The 21,604-nt window shown below is 38.6% G+C and overlaps 1 protein-coding gene across 4 annotated transcripts in view; it reads right to left on the bottom strand.

Annotated features, from left to right (window-relative positions):
* Positions 1-21,604, bottom strand: part of LOC121319738 (tyrosine-protein phosphatase non-receptor type 12-like) — a 51,239-nt gene that overhangs the window by 19,589 nt on the left and 10,046 nt on the right. For all 4 annotated transcript variants that reach the window (XM_041257483.1, XM_041257484.1, XM_041257485.1 and 1 more), the window contains exons 2-6: positions 2,289-2,397; positions 1,999-2,075; positions 1,527-1,622; positions 691-729; positions 292-363 (exon numbers count right to left, since the gene is read on the bottom strand). In XM_041257483.1, coding sequence (XP_041113417.1) covers positions 292-363; positions 691-729; positions 1,527-1,622; positions 1,999-2,075; positions 2,289-2,397 — 393 coding nt within the window. The remainder of the gene's footprint in view (positions 1-291; positions 364-690; positions 730-1,526; positions 1,623-1,998; positions 2,076-2,288; positions 2,398-21,604) is intronic.

The raw sequence follows: 21,604 nt of genomic DNA, 5'->3' as shown, positions 1-21,604 counted from the left end.
TATTCAAGTGGCCCATCCAGCTAAATAATGAACTCTTAACTAGCGTAAAACAGTGCAGGCAAACAGACCCCGACTTGTGAAGCGTCAGCAATAAGCACGTAAGACTTATTGTAGTGACTGCAACAAACTAAAATGCAATACATATAAAATGTGTTCAAACTGCTGTTACAACCACAGACACGATGGAATATGTTGTCATGAATCAGCAGAAGGCAAAACTTTATTCTAAATACAACAAAAAAGGCAATAAAATATGGAGCAGTGGTGAAATAAATAAAAACAAACACTTACACAAGAAATCTGAAATGGTCCAAAAGATAAGGGTTCATCCCCATAAAATGGAAAGTATCGCTCACATTTTTTCTACAGAGAAAAAGTATTTACAAATCTGAATTAAAACATTTTTTAAGATGTTACAAGCTGCACTAACAATCCAGTATCGTATCTTTAACACAGTACAGTATATTGCAATATCTTACAGAATGTAATGCAAATGCTATGCTGTAGTCAAACAGCGCTGAACTAGCCTATGTTATGGCCAAGGTAGAAAACAAAAATGCACATCTTGTCTATGAAAAATAGGTAGCTTTGTATGGCGCAGATCATTTCGGTGAACCTTTGAATTTAATATTTCAGGTCATCATGCAGGACAATCACAATTTCAGATCGATGCAATATAAAAAGACTTACCCTTCCCATTTCAAATTCTCGACAAGCCATTACAATAATCTGTAAAAAAACATCAATAGTATAAATCAGTGACACAGTGGTGACCAGGCCATTAGTATTTGACGTCCTCTATTAACGTCAATAATATAGAGTAACATGTTTTGTTTTTTGTCCATAACCCTGAACTCAAGTTCAGTATAAAACCAAACATTGCAGAATCAATTTGCAAGAGGTATGCAGTGGTTAACAAAACCTACTGACAAGAGTGACCAAAGGTATCTACTGGATAAAGGTCATACTGACAAGAGTGACCAAAGGTATCTACTGGATAAAGGTCATACTCAAAGGGTGTTAGTTTATTTCTATATTGGACCAATGTAATGGTCAAATTAAATTCTGATGTTTACAGCAAAGGATCAAAACAAAATGCCAGCCTCTCTTCTCTCTCTCTCTCTCTCTCTCTCTCTCTCTCTCTCTCTCTCTCTCTCTCTCTCTCTCTCTCTCTCTCTCTCTCTCTCTCTCTCTCTCTCTCTCTCTCTCTCTCTCTCTCTCTCTCTCTCTCTCTCTCTCTCTCTCTCTCTCTCTCTCTCTCTCTCTCTCCTCTCTCTCTCTCTCTCTCTCTCTCTCTCTCTCTCTCTCTCTCTCTCTCTCTCTCTCTCTCTCTCTCTCTCTCTCTCTCTCTCTCTCTCTCTCTCTCTCTCTCTAAAATAAATGCTTTTTTTTTTTTTTTTTTTTAAGCAATCAGGTCAAGCTTCAGGTTTTCTGGCTAATGCACTTGGGCTTTCTTCATGAAGTAACATGCTGCTTTCCATCCTCAAAAGTGATTAAACAAATACCAACTGTTTAAAAAGACTTACTGCAACGTTATATTCCCAGATCATCCTCCAGAAATCTATTACCGTGTTGGCCAGCGGCCCTTGGGTTGCAATGTATGCCTTTGGCCCGTGCACTCCCTGGAAATCAGAATGAACCGGGGGGGGGGGGGGGGGGGGGGGGGGACAAAACTTAGAGATAGAGATAGAAGATATAATACAGAAGTTGTTGAATGTGTCTATACTTTTAGAAAACAAAGGTCATCAACAAACCTGATCAAAAAAAAATTTATAGAAAACAAAGTGTCAACATATATAAGAAAGTAGAATGTGGCAACACTGGAATGTACTACCATGTCGCAATAGGAACAAAACCTGATCAACCTCATACTTTTACTAAGTGTAACCTGAATCAGACAATGCAAATCTCCATTTCAGAACCTCAAACTCATCTGAGTTTCATTTGACTAACATACACTAAGCAAAAATGTATTTAAAAACATTTCAAAGCCATTACCTTAATAAAGTTAGCATTGATGTAATCAGAGTCCTGAGGGGAGGGTTTTAACGTTACCTTTACCCTGCTGTGGTCGACTGCAAAAAAATAAAAAAATAATAAATGTCACTTACTGCTGAACAGTAACGCCGTCCGCTTTCACAATTCAAGAGTTCATATGCAGACAAAACGACCTCTACAGTAGTGCATGTCCAAGCTAACCAGCAGTCTTAACCCTCAACTGCAGTGAAAGTTAACATATCTACAGTACTTAGCAATTCATATGAAGGGGGGGGGGCAACAATACTTACAAGGCAAGATATCTTTATATCTATTCCTTTTAACATTTTCTTCTTTTTCTCCAACATTGGTGGGGTAAATTTTTTCAGTCCTATATTTGGTGGATAATCTTCGTAATCTCTGTAATATATACATATATTAAAAAAAAAAAAGTCAGTATACTTTTGCTTAACTTAGTAATTTAAAATACATGCATTTAACTGGGAGTACATTTCAAACAAGTGCATCAAAACTAGTTTGTTGCCTACAGTAACACAGCAGGTCACACCACTGTGTGCCCACTAACTATTATACTCAGATCTATTTACTGCAGCCAACGGATGTTTTTTAGGGGGGAAACACTTGTATAATAAACTGTAACCATGCACGCTTTATTCCACCACTAAGCTTTATTCACAGCCTGACATCAACCCAACAACGCGTTCGGAAGTTAGACTTTCAGAGAAAAAACAAAGACGAAAACTTGCAACAGTACGAGTGCTGATCCTGCAGCTCACACAGAATGGGAGGATGAAAGATGCTGAAAGTGTTACAAGAAATTAAACTACAAAACAGTAACAAAACTCTGTCCGTACAGCATGCAGTTGTTTTTTTCACTTGTGCGTTAAAGAACATTGGCTTTTTGGTATTGCACTCCCATGTTTTATGTACTATAGACTTGTCTGTTAACATTGTACACTAAAGGTAAAACAAAACAAAAAAGGTGATTTATTATAAAGAGACTATCTGTATTAAATTCCATGTTTGAAGAGAAACATTGAACATTAAAACAAACAAACGTGGCCAAGACAGAGGCTAAAGATCCTGACACGATGAGGCAGTTCAAGCTATGTTTAAACACCTGTGTACTACTATCACTAGTCAATTATGTGAAAAGAGAGTCAATCTGACCTTGCAAATCCCAATACAGAGATGTAAAGCTCTAAACATAACGGAACAGCTAATGCATGACAGCTGAAAACTGGACACTGGGAGTTTACACTACCTGTCCACAGAGGATGGACTGTGTAAATACAGTTGTGTTGGTTCCTACCACTGAGAAAGCAGGAGTGTGTTCAATAGGCAGAGCGCTCTCTAGTGTAGCCCCGTAACATTTGTTAGCAGTTATTGAACGGTCTGTTAGGAGCGAGCAGTTTCAAGAGGGCAAGCAAGACAATGCAGGCAATGTTTATTCAGGCATTTATGGAAGATTTTACAGAAATTCAGCTGTGTAATGCTTCTATTGCAGAGCTTAGGTGGGCAAAAGACATGGTAAATGTGTATATTGCCTATTATGCTAAAAAATACTTCTCCCTCATCCTTGACTACTGTTATAAATTTTTCACCGGGTACAGCAACAGCACTGCTGGTGTCATGTCAAATTCCGCCTCACACTCCTCTATAAATATATAAACGTTATTAATAATGTTAAAACAACAACTATCGGTTGTGTGTAAAAATAGATAATTTGAATCAAAATGTATTCAAGGCTGTTTTTTTCAGTACAGTATTACAAATATCTGAGCTATGCAAACATATTTCAAGCATAGTATATCTACACACATGCATATACATGGTTTAATTATTATACAGGGGTGTGGTTAAGAGGTTAAGTCTATACAGGTGCAGGAGTGATGCAGCGTGTGATAAAACAGACAGAGTTATAATCCAACTGGAAAGGAATTTTATTGTATCTAGGTCTGGACACCAAATAAGACCCCAGCAATACACAGCAATGTGTATTGCACTGCGTAAATAACAACGGGTTGCAATCCCAAACAATAAACAAATATACGCTCCACAGTATACGCCCCACAATAATACAGACACGGTCACCAGTCCTGGCAAATAATAAATCACCCCAGCGCAATACCACAGCACAGTGTGCGACGTGCACTGGCGTAAATTACAACACACGGCGGTTGCAAACGCTATTCCCCACACAAAAAGGGGTCAAATGGCAATAACACACAGGAAAATGTTTACCAGTCCGGGGTCACCAGTCCTGGGTGCGTGCAGCAGTGCTCGTGGTGGGCGATAGTTTATTAGTGACAATCGTGCAGTGCTATTCCGGGTTTGTACTGGCCTTTGGCGACAGCTCTGAATTGTGTTTAGCCGTCTAGTAATTTACAAGGGGTGGGGGGAGAGGGATGGGTCACAGGGGGGGGGGGGGGGGGGGGGGGGGAGATTTAGGCGGGAGGGGGGGGGGGGGGGGGGGGGGGGGGGGGGGGGAGATTTACAACCAAGGGGGGGGAGGGGAAGATTTAGTTGGTTCATCATTGTATTTCTGTCACAAGGGGGTTTTAATCTTGACATCTTCTATTGATCGAGTAATCGTCTGATCTACGATCGATTAGTTTTTGTTTTGTTAATGCAGCAGAATCTGAGATGAATCCTTGGATTGACACAGGATATTGTACTATTATACAAGATCATGACAGGTTAACAGTTTTTAAACTAAGACCTATGCCACTTGTATTTATTAACCCTTTGTGGTACTATGTTGAACCATGTCTGACATTACAATTTTTCCTTTCAGATAGGAGCCAAAAAAAAATAAATAAAAAAAAGCAATACAATCTGAGCAATACATATAGCCCCTTTTTAAAACAGCACGTGTAAAAATAAATTGGACCGGACACGCCTGACAGGCGCTAAATAAATGGACCGCTAAGGGTTAATTGCATTATGTATAACTATACTCTATACATTTCCTTTTTTTTTTTACTCTCACAGGATTTATGAACGTCTGGCGCACTGATTTGTCAACTGAAATATAACTACTAAACTGAAGTAACAAAACCCTGTTCCATTGAAAAAAAAACCCTGTCCTACACAATTCAGTTTAGTAGAACCCCAGTTTGGTAAGAAAATGACAAACTCAAAAACAGGCACCAGAATTACCGACACTACAGCAAAACGCACACATAGGCACAGTAACCCTTTACACTGAGAAACAGAGCTCTTGATTTAGATTCCATATATTATAAACAAGCTAATGTTGCCAATTTATTTTAATAATACTGTAATCTATTTTTATATAGTGCCCTTCATAGTGGACTGACATCACAAAGCACTTTACAAGATATGAGACAAGGGTGTGTGAACTATGCATCAGCTGCAGTCACTTACAACGTATCACTGAAAGACAGAGCACAAGGAGGTTAAGTGACTTGCTCAGGGTCACACAATGAGTCAGTGGCTGAGCTGGGATTCTTTAACCACTGGACCACACAGCCTCCAAAAGAGCAGCCTTTCAAAAAGAGACTACAATGCTACATGCAAGTCTGAGATAATCTAATCTAATCTCCAAAGAAAGCTCATTCCGCTGATATAGTACTGTATGGACTCATTATCTGTGAAAAAGAGAGTACAGCAATCCACCTGAAGGAGACTCAGCAGAATTACAGTTAATCAAATACCAGACAAGGAGTAGATAAGGAGTTAAGGATTTGTATTAGTCTGAAATCAAGTCCTTGATGGGCAGTACTCCAGTACCTAAATGTGCCAAAGGAATTCTACACAATAGGTGTCCTTTTCACAACAAAGCCTTACACTGAATAAAAGATGGGGAGACCATTAGCTTTTCAAAAGAGCCAAGGGTGGTCTATGCATGAAGACTGCAAGCAGGGTAAACAAGTATCTGGACATGCAGCATCCAGTACTTTCCCGTAAGTGGGTTAAATGCTTTCAGACAATCTTTTTCAACATTTCGAAAACAAGTATATTTTAGCTATTTTTTTGGAATCTGTCGGTCTATTTTCATAAGTTTGGAATAAAAATTATTGCTATTTTCAATCCTATACATGAGGTATCCTATGATTGGTTAAACAACATCATATGACCGTGCCTAAATCTAGCGTATAGCACAGCTTGAATACAAATGAACAGCTTCACAGTGAATAAACACAACACTACATTCTAAATTCCATGACAACCTCCCATTTTATTTGTTATTAGTCACAAAACCAGAGTGTCATTTGACCTATTTCCTTTAAATATATTTGGGGATGAAACTCCACATAACTGGTACAACACCAGCTTTGTGTGAAGATGGCAGTCCATTAGGAAAAATAAATAAATAAGCGCATCAGCAAGCGTAGACACAACAGTAGATGAAGAAGAGCTAAATTAAATGAAACAGAAGAAAGAATGAAAACAAAAAACACACAAGAAACTATAACATGGACTGGTTAATGTACTTAAAGAAAAAATAGGACCTTCATTTTATGGAAAAAAGTCCACAATATCTCAACATTAAGGGAATTTTATGCCAGTGCAAGAAGTTCAGTCTTCAGTCTCCAGTTGTAGAACGCTGTGCTAGGATAGATAGAGCCAGATAGATAGATAGATAGATAGATAGAGCCAGATAGATAGATAGATAGATAGATAGATATATATATATAATATATATATATATATATATATATTACACACACACACACACACATACACACACACACACACATATATATATATATATATTATATGCACACACACAGTACCAGTCAAAAGTTAATATTACAAAAATTCAAAAATGCAAAAATATTTTTTAAATGAAAATGTAAATCTTGTCAATTTCAATGAAATGGTCACCCAAAACAAGGGGATTTCAGTCTGAAGTCCAAGTCATTTAAAAGTCTGAACTGTGTATAACACTGTGTTAGAACACTGGCCTAAGTATAAAAGTGTCTTTGTTAGATGTTCTCGGAGTTAACTAGCACGTTAGCTAATTAACCTTTTGTTACCAATTACGGTTAACAGGTGAGGGTCCATGATTACTATAAATATAGGTAGCATAGGCACTAGTTTGTCATTCCTGAATGTAAGGGAGCAGAAAACGGCAAAATGCGTTCAGTTAAGCAAAGAAAAAAAGACTAATTACTTTAAGAAATGAAGGTCAATCTTTAAGACAAAATCGCAAGAACTTTCTAAGTGTCTGTAACTGCGGTGGCCAAGACCATCAAATGATTAAGAAACTTGCACTCATGAGGACCGAACAAGGTTAGGCAGGCCAAAGGTGACCTCAGAATCAGAGAACAAGTTCATTCGAGTCACTGCAAAACCGGCAATTAACTGCCCCTGAAATACAAGCTCAGCTAAATGCTACTAGAAGTACAGATGTTTCAACATCAACTGTTCAGAGGAGATTGCGTAAAGCTGGCCTAACTGGAAGAATTGCTGCAAAGTAACCATTGTTAACAGCAGAATAAGAGGAAGGGACTTGCCTGGGCCAAAAAACACAGAAACTGGACATTTGAGAAGTGGAAGTCGGTCTTATGGACCGATGAGTCAAAATTTGAAATATCTGGGTCCGACCGCCGAGTATTTGTAAGACGCAGAGAGGGTGAGTGCATGAGTTCTGTATATGTGGTTCCCACTGTCAAGCATGGAGAAGGCAGTGTCATGGTCTGGGGTTGCTTTGGTGACATAATTGATGATCTTTACCAAGTCCATGGCAAACTCAACCAGCACGGCTATCACAGAATACCTCAGATGCATGCCATTCCATCAGGATTACGGCCAGTTGGGCAGTATTTCATTCTTCAGCAAGCTAGTGACCCGAAATACACCTCACAGTTGTGCAAGAACTATTTGGCGAAGGAGGAAAGTGAAGGACAACTCAATCTAATGACCTGGCCTGCCCAGCCCAGCCCAGTCTCCAGACCTCAATCCCATAGAACTTGTATGGAACGAACAGGACAGAAGAGTCAAAGCAAAGCTACCCACAAGTGCCCTATATTTCTGGGAATTGCTGCAGAAGAGCTGGGAAGAAAAGTCAGGTGATTTCCTACTGAAACTTGTTAACCCGAATGCCTCGTGTTTGTGAGGCTGTTAAGGCAAAAGGTAGCTATTTTGAGGAATACAAGATTTAGGAGGCAATTTTCAATTTACTTGAACATTGCTTTGACACTCCTTATGTTTTGTATATTGTAACATGTTTTCATTTTCAAGTATTTACAGAAACGTATACAACGTAAAACATTGTCAATTATGAAAAAAATCTAGTTTCCAGCAAGCGTACTCAAACTTTTGACTAGTACTGTATATACAAAACACACACATATATATACACACACACACACAGTACTGTGCAAAAGTTTTAGGCAGGTGTGAAAAAATGCTGTAAAGTAAGAATGCTTTAAAAAATAGACATGTTAATAAATTATATTTATCAATTAACAAAATGCAAAGTGAGTGAACAGAAGAAAAATCTACATCAAATCCATATTTGGTGTGACTGCCCTTTGCCTTCAAAACAGCATCAATTCTTCTAGGTACACTTGCACACAGTTTTTGAAGGAACTTGGCAGGTACGTTGGCCCAAACATCTTGGAGAACTAACCACAGTTCTTCTGTGGATTTAGGCAGCCTCAGTTGCTTCTCTCTCCATGTAATCCCAGACAGACTCGATGATGTTGAGATCAGGGCTCTGTGGGGGCCATACCATCACTTCCAGGACTCCTTGTTCTTCTTTACGCTGAAGATAATTCTTAATGACGTTCGCTGTATGTCGGGGTCGTTGTCATGCTGCAGAATAAATTTGGGGCCAATCAGATGCCTCCCTGATGGTATTGCATGATGGATAAGTATCTGCCTGTACTTCTCAGCATTGAGGAGACCATTAATTCTTACCAAATCCCCAACTCCATTTGCAGAAATGCAGCCCAAACTTGCAAGGAACCTCCACCATGCTTCACTGTTGTCTGCAGAAACTCATTCGTGTACCGCTCTCCAGCCCTTTGGCGAACAAACTGCCTTCTGCTACAGCCAAATATTTCAAATTTTGACTCACCAGTCCAGAGCACCTGCTTCCATTTTTCTGCACCCCAGTTCCTGTGTTTTTGTGCATAGTTGAGTCGCTTGGCCTTGTTTCCACGTCGGAGTTATGGCTTTTTGGCCACAAGTCTTCCATGAAGGCCACTTCTGACCAGACTTCTCCGGACAGTAAATGGGTGTACCAGGGTCCCACTGTTTTCTGCCAATTCTGAGCTGATGGCATTGCTGGACATCTTCCGATTGTGAAGGGAAGTAAGCATGATGTGTCTTTCATCTGCTGCAGTAAGTTTCATTGGTGGACCACTGCGTCTACGGTCCTCAACATTGCCCGTTTCTTTGTGCTTCTTCAAAAGAGCTTAGACAGCACATCTGGAAACCCTTGTCTGCCTTAATTTCTGCCTGAGAGAGACCTTGTTGATATAGTATAACTACCTTGTGTCTTGTTGCTGTGCTCAGTCTTGCCATGGTGTATGACTTGACAGTAAACTGTCTTTAGCAACCTCACCTTGTTAGCTGAGTTTGGCTGTTCCTCACCCAGTTTTATTCCTCCTACACAGCTGTTTCTGCTTCAGTTAATGACTGTGTTTCAACCTACATATTGAATTGATGATCATTAGCACCTGTTTGGTATAATTGTTTAATCATATCCCTGACTTTGTGCAAGTGTACCTAGAAGAATTGATGGTGTTTTGAAGGCAAAGGGCGGTCACACTAAATATTGATTTGATGTAGATTTTTCTTCTGTTCACTCACTTTGCATTTTGTTAATTGATAAATATAAACTATTAGCATGTCTATTTTTGAAAGCATTTGCACAGTACTCTGTGTGTGTGTGTGTAATTTATTTTATATATATATATATATATATATATATATATATATATATATATATATATATATATATATATATATATATATAATGACAATAATAATAATATAAAACAATAAAAACAAAACTCAAACAAAAAAGTGAACTTCATACAAATGCTTGTCCCTATTCAGTACTGCAAGTCTAAACTATACAGCAGGATGGCTTGAAGGGAAAGACACATGATTAATACAATCACAAATTACCATCACAAGCTAAAATGCTGGTAGTGGCAACACTATCTGTATTGCATCTGACAAATTATGCCCTAATGCTATAGTAAAATGCAGCTAAATGAACAGGGAAGAGTATCTTCCAAGGGTGGTGGATGGTGAAAGCCCCTTTGTTTTATCAAAAATAAACCAAACCAACTAAACCAACCACAGCATTCGAAATGGGTGAACTTATTTACAGTAATTTCTGCTGCAACACACTTTGTATTACCTTGGCTGCCTTTTTAAAACAAACTGGTTTCACTTCCCTGGTAAACTGAATGCAATATATTGGTAATTGGGAAAGCAAAAAAAAAAAAATCGATTTGTATTGAAGAGCCTTTGGCACTACTGCAGTCTGGAAGTCTGGATTAGCCAATGAAGCTCAAACACAACTCAACATTAATGTTTTCAAGAAGTTATTATTAACGGTCTATTTGACGTCTTTTTGATGAGGTCGGACAGGGTCCAACATCGGACCGGAAAGGGAAAATTGTAAATGTCGGACCTGGTCTGACATAGGACCACAAAAGGGTTAACAAAACACATGATGGACTTGTTTATCAGTAATGATTCATTTTCCAGGTTTTTTTTTTTTGTCTGTAGCCTGAATTCCACCCAGAGAACACACAAGACAGACAGCATGGAAGGAGTGGGGCACAACTACCATACCTACTGTCAGATCCACCGCTTTTATCCCAGTAAAAAGCATGACAGCTGAAACTTGATTAACTTTAAATAAAATAAGTAGTCTAATAACGATATTCATGAAACTTAAAAAAAAAAAAAAAAAAATGCAAAATAGAAAAACAGTGAAAGCAGCAGCACTAACCGGGTTTAATAGAGTGGACATACTGTACAAGTGAAGAGGACTGTGAAGATAAAGCAAGATATGTTATCATAGAAAGTGGTAGGAACACACTAACACAATTCATACTAACAAACATATTTTCTGCCTCACTGTGTGAAAGCTTGCCTACTAAAGAAATGAAACACTTCTCAGGCACTGGATCAATCAAGCTGAACCACCACACAGACTACTGTACAGCAGCCATGAAAACAGAACAATCTGCAGGCTACAGTGAACCTTTAGTGCTTTAATTTTTTTTATTAGGTAATTTAAAGATACAATATCTTACAGACTTTATATACAAAAATTTCAGTCAGATTATAGTCTACCATAGCATCCATCCTGGTAACAAGACTGTCCATCATAGCTTCAGAAAACATTTGCACAAAGAATACCCCCAGCCACTGCTGAACAGAAAAACAATGATGACTCTGTTTCCCCTCCCTTTGTTGAACCAAGTCCCAATCTTATGGTATACTGTATTTTTGGATCCAATTATGCTAAAATTATGAAATACCTACCAAGCTTATTAATGTCTTTCCTGTTTATAGCCAGTTACCGCATTGGTTCTCATGAATAGGGTTAGCAAGCTGCGAAGCACTGCACTGAACCCCATGACTAGCACACAGGACACACATTCTACAATCCCAAGCCATTAGTCATCCACACAGCTGATTCAATTAAATACCTGAATGTACACTTTACACAGCACAAAGACTACCATTATTTACAAATTTCAAAAAGTCACATGGATGGTCGATTTTACTGCAGAATCAATTGGGTCTTTTTACTGTGGAACTGCCAGTGTTCGGTATTTGTTTTGCTGCAGGCAGATTCATTGCAGTCTGTAGCTGCTATAGCAATTCGTGTACACTCAACCAGTTACAATATTCAATTGGTTTGGAAGCTTTAATGCCCTAAAGCCCAACCCAAATACTGTAGACTGCATATGACACTTTATACACAATGGATCAACATTTTTTTGGTTACATACAGTTCTACAATAGGTTACTTTATGTTTTGGATACACAGGGTCTGCATTTCAGATAATTTACCCTAGATTGCATGAGAAAGTCTTAAGCTTGCATCCACCGTTTCCCTGAAACCCTTTCTGCAAGTATGTGAAGAATATGAAAGCCTGGGTATTTGTGGATTCATCTGCATTTGTTAGACACAAGGAGGTAGCAGCCTATCATGTTGCACTTGAACAACTAAAACAATCAACCATGAAGCCAAAAACGCCCTGCCCAGTCTTGCTCTGACACACGTACCTAACAGCTTTGCAGCTCTCTCCGAGGTAATATGAACAGAGCGTTTCCTGTTGTATAATCTGCATACTTCATTGATTAAAGTTACAGTACCAAGAATACTATTGGGAAATCATATTGTACAGATCAACAACCCAAACAGCAGAATTAAAAGGTTTAGCTGCGGCATTGTCTGTCAAATATAGCTTAGAATTTCTTATGACTGGAAATCAGTTTTTCCAAGGTCAGAGCATTAAGAATAAGTGCATTTACCCAGCATTACAATGCTTACCATGTACTGGTAATATACCATGGAGGTACAGTAGCTTTGTTTGTTTGATTCAGTTTGTTTGATTGTTTTAGCTCAAATTTGTTGATTTGACTATTTCTGAAGAACTAACTGAATGCTTGAAGTCATCACGAGCCGTCTTGACCAGGGAATTAAGAGTTTCTGGATGCTAGTACCTTATAAAAACAAAACACGGATATTTTAGAAATTGAGATTATAGCACATCCAGTGCAGCCTACTGTAGGTGAAGTACAAACAGTAATCTTGGTTGCATAGACTACACATAGTAAAGTAGCTTCAGGTTAATAAAAAAATAAAAAATAGGCCAAGAAAGTATTGTACACAGTACATCCTACAGCAATACTGTAAAAACATAATTAGGCACAAATTGCAAAATCACCATGACTTACACGAGCATTATGTTCTAAAAATGTGCAGTACTTCTTAAATACATAGGAACAGGTGTCTCCATGTATGAAAACATTAAAATACTGGAGTAGTAGGAGTACTACAGTAGGAGTCTCCAATCAAATGCTGGACACCTTTTAACAGGAGGTGATTGTTTCAGTTCCTGAAGCGGAGGGTAAGGCAGCAGAACTCAGTGACTCAGCCCCCGCCCCCCCTCTCCCCGTCTGTTGCAGTACAGACATACCAGCTGAGGAATGTGAATTAGCTGTGCATTGCTGCAACGTGTATGTCTGTACAAAACACCTTTAACAAACACTTTTGGCTCGAGGCATGCATGAGATTTAAGATAACTGCTCTACGGCCCCTAAAAAACAGGGACTCTTGTCATATCCTGCTATGTAGGTGTAGCACTGCATATACCCCTCTGCTTAACACAGAAATGCTCTCAGACATTTCTGGAGCAGAAAGGGTATTTCAGTCAGAGAAAAGTTCACAGCTTTGTACAGCTGTAAAAAAAAAAAAAAAAAAAAAAAAAGGGGTCTTGGGCTGCCTACGTTATGGGTCTGGCACACACAGGGTCAGTTATAATTACAGCATAACTGTTTGCTGAAATTGCAATTACAACTACAATAAAAAAGTAACAAATAACTACACTCTAACATGTTTACTCTACCAAGAAGTAATCACAGCTACAAATACAGAACCATACTTTTTACAAACAAATAGGGAGATTTAAAAATGGTTGAAAATACGGTAAGAACGTAATGTACACTCAATGTAAAACATGGATCTGTGAATGACCAAGCATGGAAAGGTGTGTAATTGAACTGTAATTTATCAATTATATGATAATTACAAATACAACAATGCAGGTGTTGCAAGGTTCAACTACAATTAGATTGTAATTGCAATTAACTACAAGTTGCACAATTACAACTGATAGTCCCCAGGTCTGGAGTCTGGATATCATGTTTGTGATGTCCAATGTGCATTATATGGTATTGCACTTAAAGTATAACACAATTTAATTCAAATAGGAACTGGTCCAATGCAAATGGAAGGTAGATCACTGGCATACAGTATTTCCCCATCTAAAAATGTAGATAAGTATACCACCACAACCTATAGTACACATCCATTGTTGATATACAACTGTCTCATATGGACAGACGGGTTCCTCTAAACATCCTCATAATTTACACTTATAACTTTTGGCAAAGACCAAGTTTCACTACAAATGCAAAACCTGTTCTCTTAATATACAGATATTTAAAATTCTGGCTTAAAACACAGTTGCCAAAGGTTATTATGTGGCAATTACAATATTTTGTAAAGGCAAAGGATATTTATTTATTTATTGTGAGAAAATAAAGTAAATACAACAACTGGAATTGCCAGCAACTTTACAGCTTCCAGTACCAGTAACATTACCAAACACTTCAGCAAACAATGCAGAACGCCCTTTTTACAAAGTAACCATGACCCTATGTGCACTCTCTCAGGAGTTATAAGCCAGTTTTACATTTGACTTTTAGGAAAGGTCAGAAGTCACAGTCAATGACATTTTTTGATATACATGTATATCAACATGTTCCATAGCAACCATGACCCTATCTGCACTCTACAAGGAGTTATTAGCCAGTTTTGTAAGTTGATCTCATCCACAGTGTTTTTTATTGTCACAACTTCCTTGAACAATGTTAAAAAATGACAACCACATTAGGATCATGTGCAGTTCAAATCGGACTAGCGGCTTCAGAGAACTTTTTTTAAGCCAGTTTTGTATGTAGATGATGTCATCCAACTAGGCTGCCATGTTTTTTTTTTTTTTTTTTTTTTATTGTAGCAACTTCCCTTTAAAGGCAACCACACTACAATCAGGTGTGCCAGTGGGTTTCTTTCAATCGGATAAAATAGTCACTTCACATGCAACAAACAAAAATGCTTTTTGCAGCCTAACTGAAGTAGATATGCTCAGGAACAAAAGGCCACATGCATTTTGTTTTGCAAAGTCGAAAAAATAGGAGTACTAATTAAATAGGATAAACATGAAGACTAACTGGCATATTCCCCTGAATGATTTGCTTGTGGCATGAGCAACAGAAATATGACTGCATTCTGTCTGATGAGTGACATCACATAGCTGATAGGAAATGGTTTATGTCTAAAAGGTAAAAATCAACATCTCGATTCTGATGTTACTGGAAACAGGACCAGAGGTCGCGTTAGCTTTTCTGTGCTTGTGATCCTGAAACATACATGCCCAAAATTGTGTCCCATCCATCAGATAAAAAAAATAAAAATAAAAAAAACAGTTGTTAACACAAATGCTAATGAACTCCAGGGATGTGTATTTTGGTATATTTTCATAAACATGTAAACTCTAAACATTCCTCCATCCAACCTCCAAGAAAAGGTATTAAAACCAAAACTCGTCTAGGACAACTGGAAGCTGGTAGAGACTGGAAAATGATGGCAGATGTCAGACAATGGCTTATTTTCCCACCTGAGATTGCCACCACTAACCTTCGACCTGACATTGTCTTGTGGTCTGTTAGAGTTAACAGTGCCATGGTAGGATGCTGTGGATGAGGCGTACAAAATTTAGAAACTGCAGTATGCTCAACTAGCCGCTGAAGCAGAATGGAGATGGGTTGTCGAGAATTTGTGGCACACTCCACAACCCGGTTTCTCAGAGACATTGACTTCAGCGATCAAGAGTTGCAACGCATAGTGAAGAACTTGTCTGACGCAGTAGAGAGGAGCAGCAACTGGCTCTGGTTGAGACAGATTCTGGTTGATCTGAAGCACAGCAGAAGGTAAGTAAGCTTGGCTTAGCTGAGTGGGGTGATGCTGGGATGCCAGAATCACTGTCGAGCCATCTTAAGGTGTCGTGGGCTAGCCGACGAAACACCAAGGATGGAAGATGCCCACTTGAATAACTTACTCAGCTCAGTCCAGATGGTTGTCATGCTGATGCACTAGGGAGCCCACACTGTGTTTGATCTCAGTGCCACTATTGCAGCCGTTGTGTGTGCTGATGTGCCAGGGAGGCAAAATAGGCTGATCCCTGGAGCCTGCATTATACTTCAGCCATCAACACCAGGCAGAAGGAGATCTACATCAGATGGAAGGAAATGCAGATGGATCACATTAATTTACAGTAAAAGAAACTACACCTTAGATGGTGCTTACCTTGGAGAAGGAAGAGTCCAATAAATTAGCATGAATTTTTAACACCTACTCTCATGAAATGGAAATCAAATCTAAGCCATATCATTGTTTAAACAATCTGTGTGTATAGATAAAATAGTCACACAATGAGACCGGACTCTAAGCAGTGTTTATTGCCTTCATCTATGTGTGTTTTCATCTTTGTCTGCATTCCAATAACATCGACAGCATCTCCGTGTCTGTCTTAACTTAAAAGCGAAGATTTTGAAAAATCAGGTACCTCTGCGTACATATGCATTTTGTTGCCCAGCAGCTTTTTCACTTGTACTACAGTACATCTTGCAGTCTCGATAAACAAGCCATGGGTATTTCATCTCCATTCAGAATTATAAGAACATATTTTTCTTTTGCGTTTTTCTGCATTACTACCGATTTGGTCACTGTAGTACAGTAGTCTCCAGCCAAGAGAACCCCCCTCGGGAATCAAGCAAAGTGTTTAAGACAGAGTTGACCACCAGAAACAATATGAAATCAATAAATAAAATGTATTCCTTGTCATCATGCACGTGCATCAACCTATGAAATCAATAAGTATGTGTATGTCTTACTTTTGTTGTTGTTTAACAAACTGTCAATCTAAATTGACACACCACCCGTACACACTTTAAAATTTTTAAAAAATGCAACAGCAATATATAAAAGTCATCCACTTTAATGGTGATGCAACTTACCAGAACACAGGTTGTTTTTTTGTTTTTGTTTTTTAAACAAGCAAGTATTTTACGGTCATTTTGCTGCAGTGTAATAGATTACCATGAAAATGCATGTCTGCTTCCCTTTCCCATTCTGTGCGTCCCGTGAACGCAAGAAAAAATATTTTTCTATCCAATGGATTTATTTTGCATCTGGAAATGTAAATTTTGCATTGGTGTGATCGCCAAGGACGATACAACACAAAGCTAAAGACAAGCGAATAAAACATGGGTATGGATCAGGGCCTTTTGTGAGATAAAGCATACAACACACACCAGCTTGTACAGAGCCTAAAACACATTTTCTTTTAAACCATGCTACTTCAAAGCCAAAATAATATGGCTAACACGTTACAGAAAACGTGTAAAATGTTGGGTATTTTGGATATATGCACAGAATAAAGCAACAACAACAAGACTAAATATTGAAAGAAGCGTAGTATGACTACTAACTGGATTAGTGAATTCCTCTTCAACTTGCATTTTCTAAAGACTGCAACAGAAGTAACCTATCCATCAACACCGCCCTGACCCGGTTTGCTATTTTTGTTTTGTTAGAACAGCACAATAACGTTTTTCCCCCTCAGAACTGAACATATGCAAAAGCCCTTCTCTGTGCATAAAGTTGTTCTAAAGACTGCGGGGAGCTGGATCCCAGGTTGGCTGCATGAGAAATCCTGCACATTCTGCTGCCGCAACAGAATACTGATGAAATGCTTCATTCAGCAACACTGCCTTTTTTCGGCTAGTCAAAGCAGTACCTTAATAAAAAATTAATAAAAAGAGAACACTGGTATAAAATCTCTTATAGTAAAAGAGTAGTTAAAGATCCTCTTTTTACCGTTTGATGAACTACAGGGGGGGGGGGGGGGGGGGGGGGGCTTAGGTCAGCCAGGGTGTCCCTCAGCTCACCACGCACCAGCGACCCCTGTACACTGGCCGGATGCCCATGGGCTTGCCTGTAACCTTCCCAGAGCTGCACTGTCCCCTGACACTGTAGCTCTGGGTTAGAAGCATGAAAAGAAGTGGTCGGCTGACGGCGCACACTTCGGAGGACAACGTGTGTTCTTCTTCCCCACTCCAGAGTCAGCACTGGGGTGGTAACAGTGAGCTGAGCCCAAATACAAACTGGACATTTCAAATTGAGAAAAAACAGGGCAAAATTAATTGGTGACTACTAAAATTAAAATAAAATAAATTAAGTGACAAGCAAACATGTTACAGAAGTGTGGAGGTTTATATATCAGGGGGTTAGCAAGTGATGCTATAGAAACAAAGTATAGTCAAGGCGTGTGAAATAACATAGTAGTTTTTTGGTGGAATTATTTGCTCGTAAAAATACAAAAGATTGAAGCATTTTTGTGGCAAATTATTATTTCAGTATTAAATATAAAACAAGTTAGTTTGACAATTTAATTTTTTTAAAACTGCTTCCATGTCTCTACTGCAACATCGAACTGCATTTGATATTCAAAACCACAGACACCTTTGTGTACACTTGCACTTGACAATGTAGTTAGTGTTGACTGAATTCTAACAATTTGGAAGATTAAAAACATAGATTTACATTTCATTACAAATAGTACTGATAAAATACCATTAAAAATTAGAGTATGTCAAGATACTGTAACATTGACCCTGACATGACAATTCAGACAACATTTTTTTGCCAGACTAGCATAAATACAAGTGCCTCAGGCAAAACATACAAGAATTAACACTAAAACCTACACTTACTAGTATTTACACTGCACAGAGAAACTCCATGAGTGTGCTTTTTTTATTTTATTTTATTTTTTATGAATTTTGTTTCCAATTTATTTGAACTACATCTTCCCATTTGGCAGCTGGTTTGAAGTTCGGCAGATAGAGTAACTTGCTTGAAATCTAGAGTTGGACACCCTGTTAAATATTTCTAAGTTTTTTTTTTTATTCATAGTGGAGTACAGTACAGATAAGGGCAAATGTGCCTCAGTTGTCATAAAATGATATTCAATGGTTTCTGCAAGCTTGTATCAGTTAATTTTTCATATTCAGTGGACTTATCCCAGTCAAAATCGAAATATACACGGCATTTTTCAGGGGTTTGCTGCATATTGAATGGTTAACCACTTGTTTGTGAAGTTTTGTGTTTAATGGCTCAAACAGTCAGAAAGCTTGTGGTTTCCTTTGGCCCAGACCATAAGCGATGTTAACAACGTAACCGGGTATTAAATCTTAGCAACGCCAGGTTAATGAGGGGAACAAATGTTTCTGACTTGCTAGTGGTGAAACTTCCAATTTCCACAAGATAAAATAAAGTCAGCAACAGCCAAACAACCTACTGCAATTAAAAATAAAAGCCTGCTAATCATTAAAATATCCCACTGCAATAAGGACTGTTAAGCACAATACTGTATAAAGAGCAAAAGTGGTCTATTGGGTAAAGCATAAAGCATTTTTAGGGATACAAATGTATTTCAACCAGACAGTGAAATGAGGTGGTGTAAAACGCTAAAAAACAATACTGTATCTTCAGGAAACACCTGCAGACTGAACTTCAGGCTAACTGTGCTGAAGCTTTAATGTCCTTCAAAAACACCATTTAACTTCAGTTCTATAGCCTCCACAGGCATTTCCTGAAAAATATCTCATCAGGTAGGAATGCTGGGTGTTATATGCTTTTTCTTATAGTCAGTATGGTTAACAAATATATTCTTAATACTGTATGTCAGAATGCTGAATAATCTGAAGGCAGATAAATTCATTTTAATACTGTGTTTACATGCAGCCAAAATTATACAACATGTGTTGGGCATGTGAAATGAAAAGCAGCTGACTTCAGACATTTTTACAAGGCAAGAAACACCATTACCAAGGTCAACGGTTATACAGTTAAATGGATTTGATCCACTCCAGCCGAGCACAGGTCTGTCTCGTCTTTGGGTCAATAAAGTTGCACAACATTCTCTTGGCTGCAAAGTAATCAAAACAAATGCTTTAACAGTTAATGCAGTGTTTAAATGGAAGCAGACAATTTTAGGATTCTACTGAAATTTACCTCCAACGTCTCTCTCGTCTTGTCTCGGGGCTACCAGAGCTAACAGATTCAACGACTTCAAGGCATGCCATCTGAAGACAATTGGTAGGGGAAAAAAAGTTGTCCCATTTAACTGCAGGACATTCATGCAGAACAAGAGGCCAGTCTAGGGTAAACACTTATTTGGTAAACTGATAAATCAAACCTTAAAAGGTTCGTAGTGCCTAGAGATTAACAAAACAAATAACAATGAAATTCATTCCTGTTTGTGAAAACAGAGTCATTGAACACTCTATTTTTGTTTTAAATATAAACACAAAAATAGTCCCCTTCATCTTCACCAATTGATTTTCTGTCAGACACAGAATGCCACCCAAGCACGCTGAAGAAATCATCTACACATTGATGGAAATAAATCCAATGCTAAAATCAAAACGGTCAGCCCTTTTGCAAAAATGACTTTACACAGGGGGGGAAGGCAACTAAAGACATGTATTTCAACCTTTGATTCCAATTGACAATATGCTCCATGTAGCCACAATATCAAGATCAGCTTTCTAACGTCCCTTTGCCATTAAAGGTTATAGAAAACAAGAGGGTACAAAATTTGAAGGAAGATTTAAAGAGCTACAGTAAGCGCACGACCATAGCTAATTCTTCACTATTAAACACTAGAATAAAGACAGGGGAATTGCAGCTCTAACCAGTGACAGTTCCCAGCATGTCAACTGAATCCCTAGTATGGAAGCTCAACTCTGCTGACTATCAATATGTCCAGTGCTCTTGCCGCATTTTGTAACAGGTCGACGCTGTGATGCATCTCGTGCTGGGGGATCACAAACATCTGTGGAAGAATCCAAAACTGCATGTCTGACAAGCAGGTTGCTACGGCTACACTTTATTGGGGATGACTATTACAGAGAAAGCATCAGTGCAAACTGAACTCAAATTACACTGAATAAAAATATAAAACGCAACAATTTTACTGAGTTATGATTCATATAATGAAATCAGTCAATTGAAATAAATTCATTAGGCCCTGATCTATGGATTTCACATGACTGTGAAAACAGATATGCATCTGTTGGTCACAGATACCTTAAAAAGGGTAGGAGCGTGGATCAAAAAACCAGTCAGTATCTGGTGTGACCACCATTTGCCTCATGCAGCGCGACACGTCTCCTTCGGATAGAGTTGATCAGGCTATTGATTGTGGCCTGTGGAATGTTGTCCCACTCCTCTTCAAAGGCTGTGCAAGTTGCTGGATATTGGCGGGAACTGGAACACGCTGTCGTACACGTCAATCCAGAGCATCCCAAACATGCTGCAACATTTTTTTGGGAGGTTTGACTTTCATGATCCACAAATCTCATACAGAGCCTACTGCTTTCTGTATTCCTAACTCACCTCACCTCTGGGCTGCAAGTGCATCCGCTAAATAGCCCAATGTACAGGAGCCGTTCATCGCGACCCTCATTATCATAATTGCAGCTCATTATTTGTGCGTGTTGAGTAATTTGCATTGCTCTTACGCTTACATAGGGCACAGTGCAAAATAATTGCTTGGCCGCTAGGAAATTTGGATTTGGTAGCCGCAATTGTTTGCACTACACCTATCCTTACATCAGCCCCATCGAGTGGAAAGTTTTGTTCTGGGAGAAACAGCCATGCCAAGAGCACAGAACATATTACAGGTGTCTGTACTATACCAAAAAAAAAACAAAAAAAAGTTACAGTACAGACAACTGA

Source organism: Polyodon spathula, chromosome 8 (assembly GCF_017654505.1).
Source record: "Polyodon spathula isolate WHYD16114869_AA chromosome 8, ASM1765450v1, whole genome shotgun sequence".
Taxonomy (NCBI): domain Eukaryota; kingdom Metazoa; phylum Chordata; class Actinopteri; order Acipenseriformes; family Polyodontidae; genus Polyodon; species Polyodon spathula.
The sequence above is the reverse complement of the archived record's forward strand: the minus strand, read 5'-3'. Positions and strand labels throughout refer to the sequence as shown.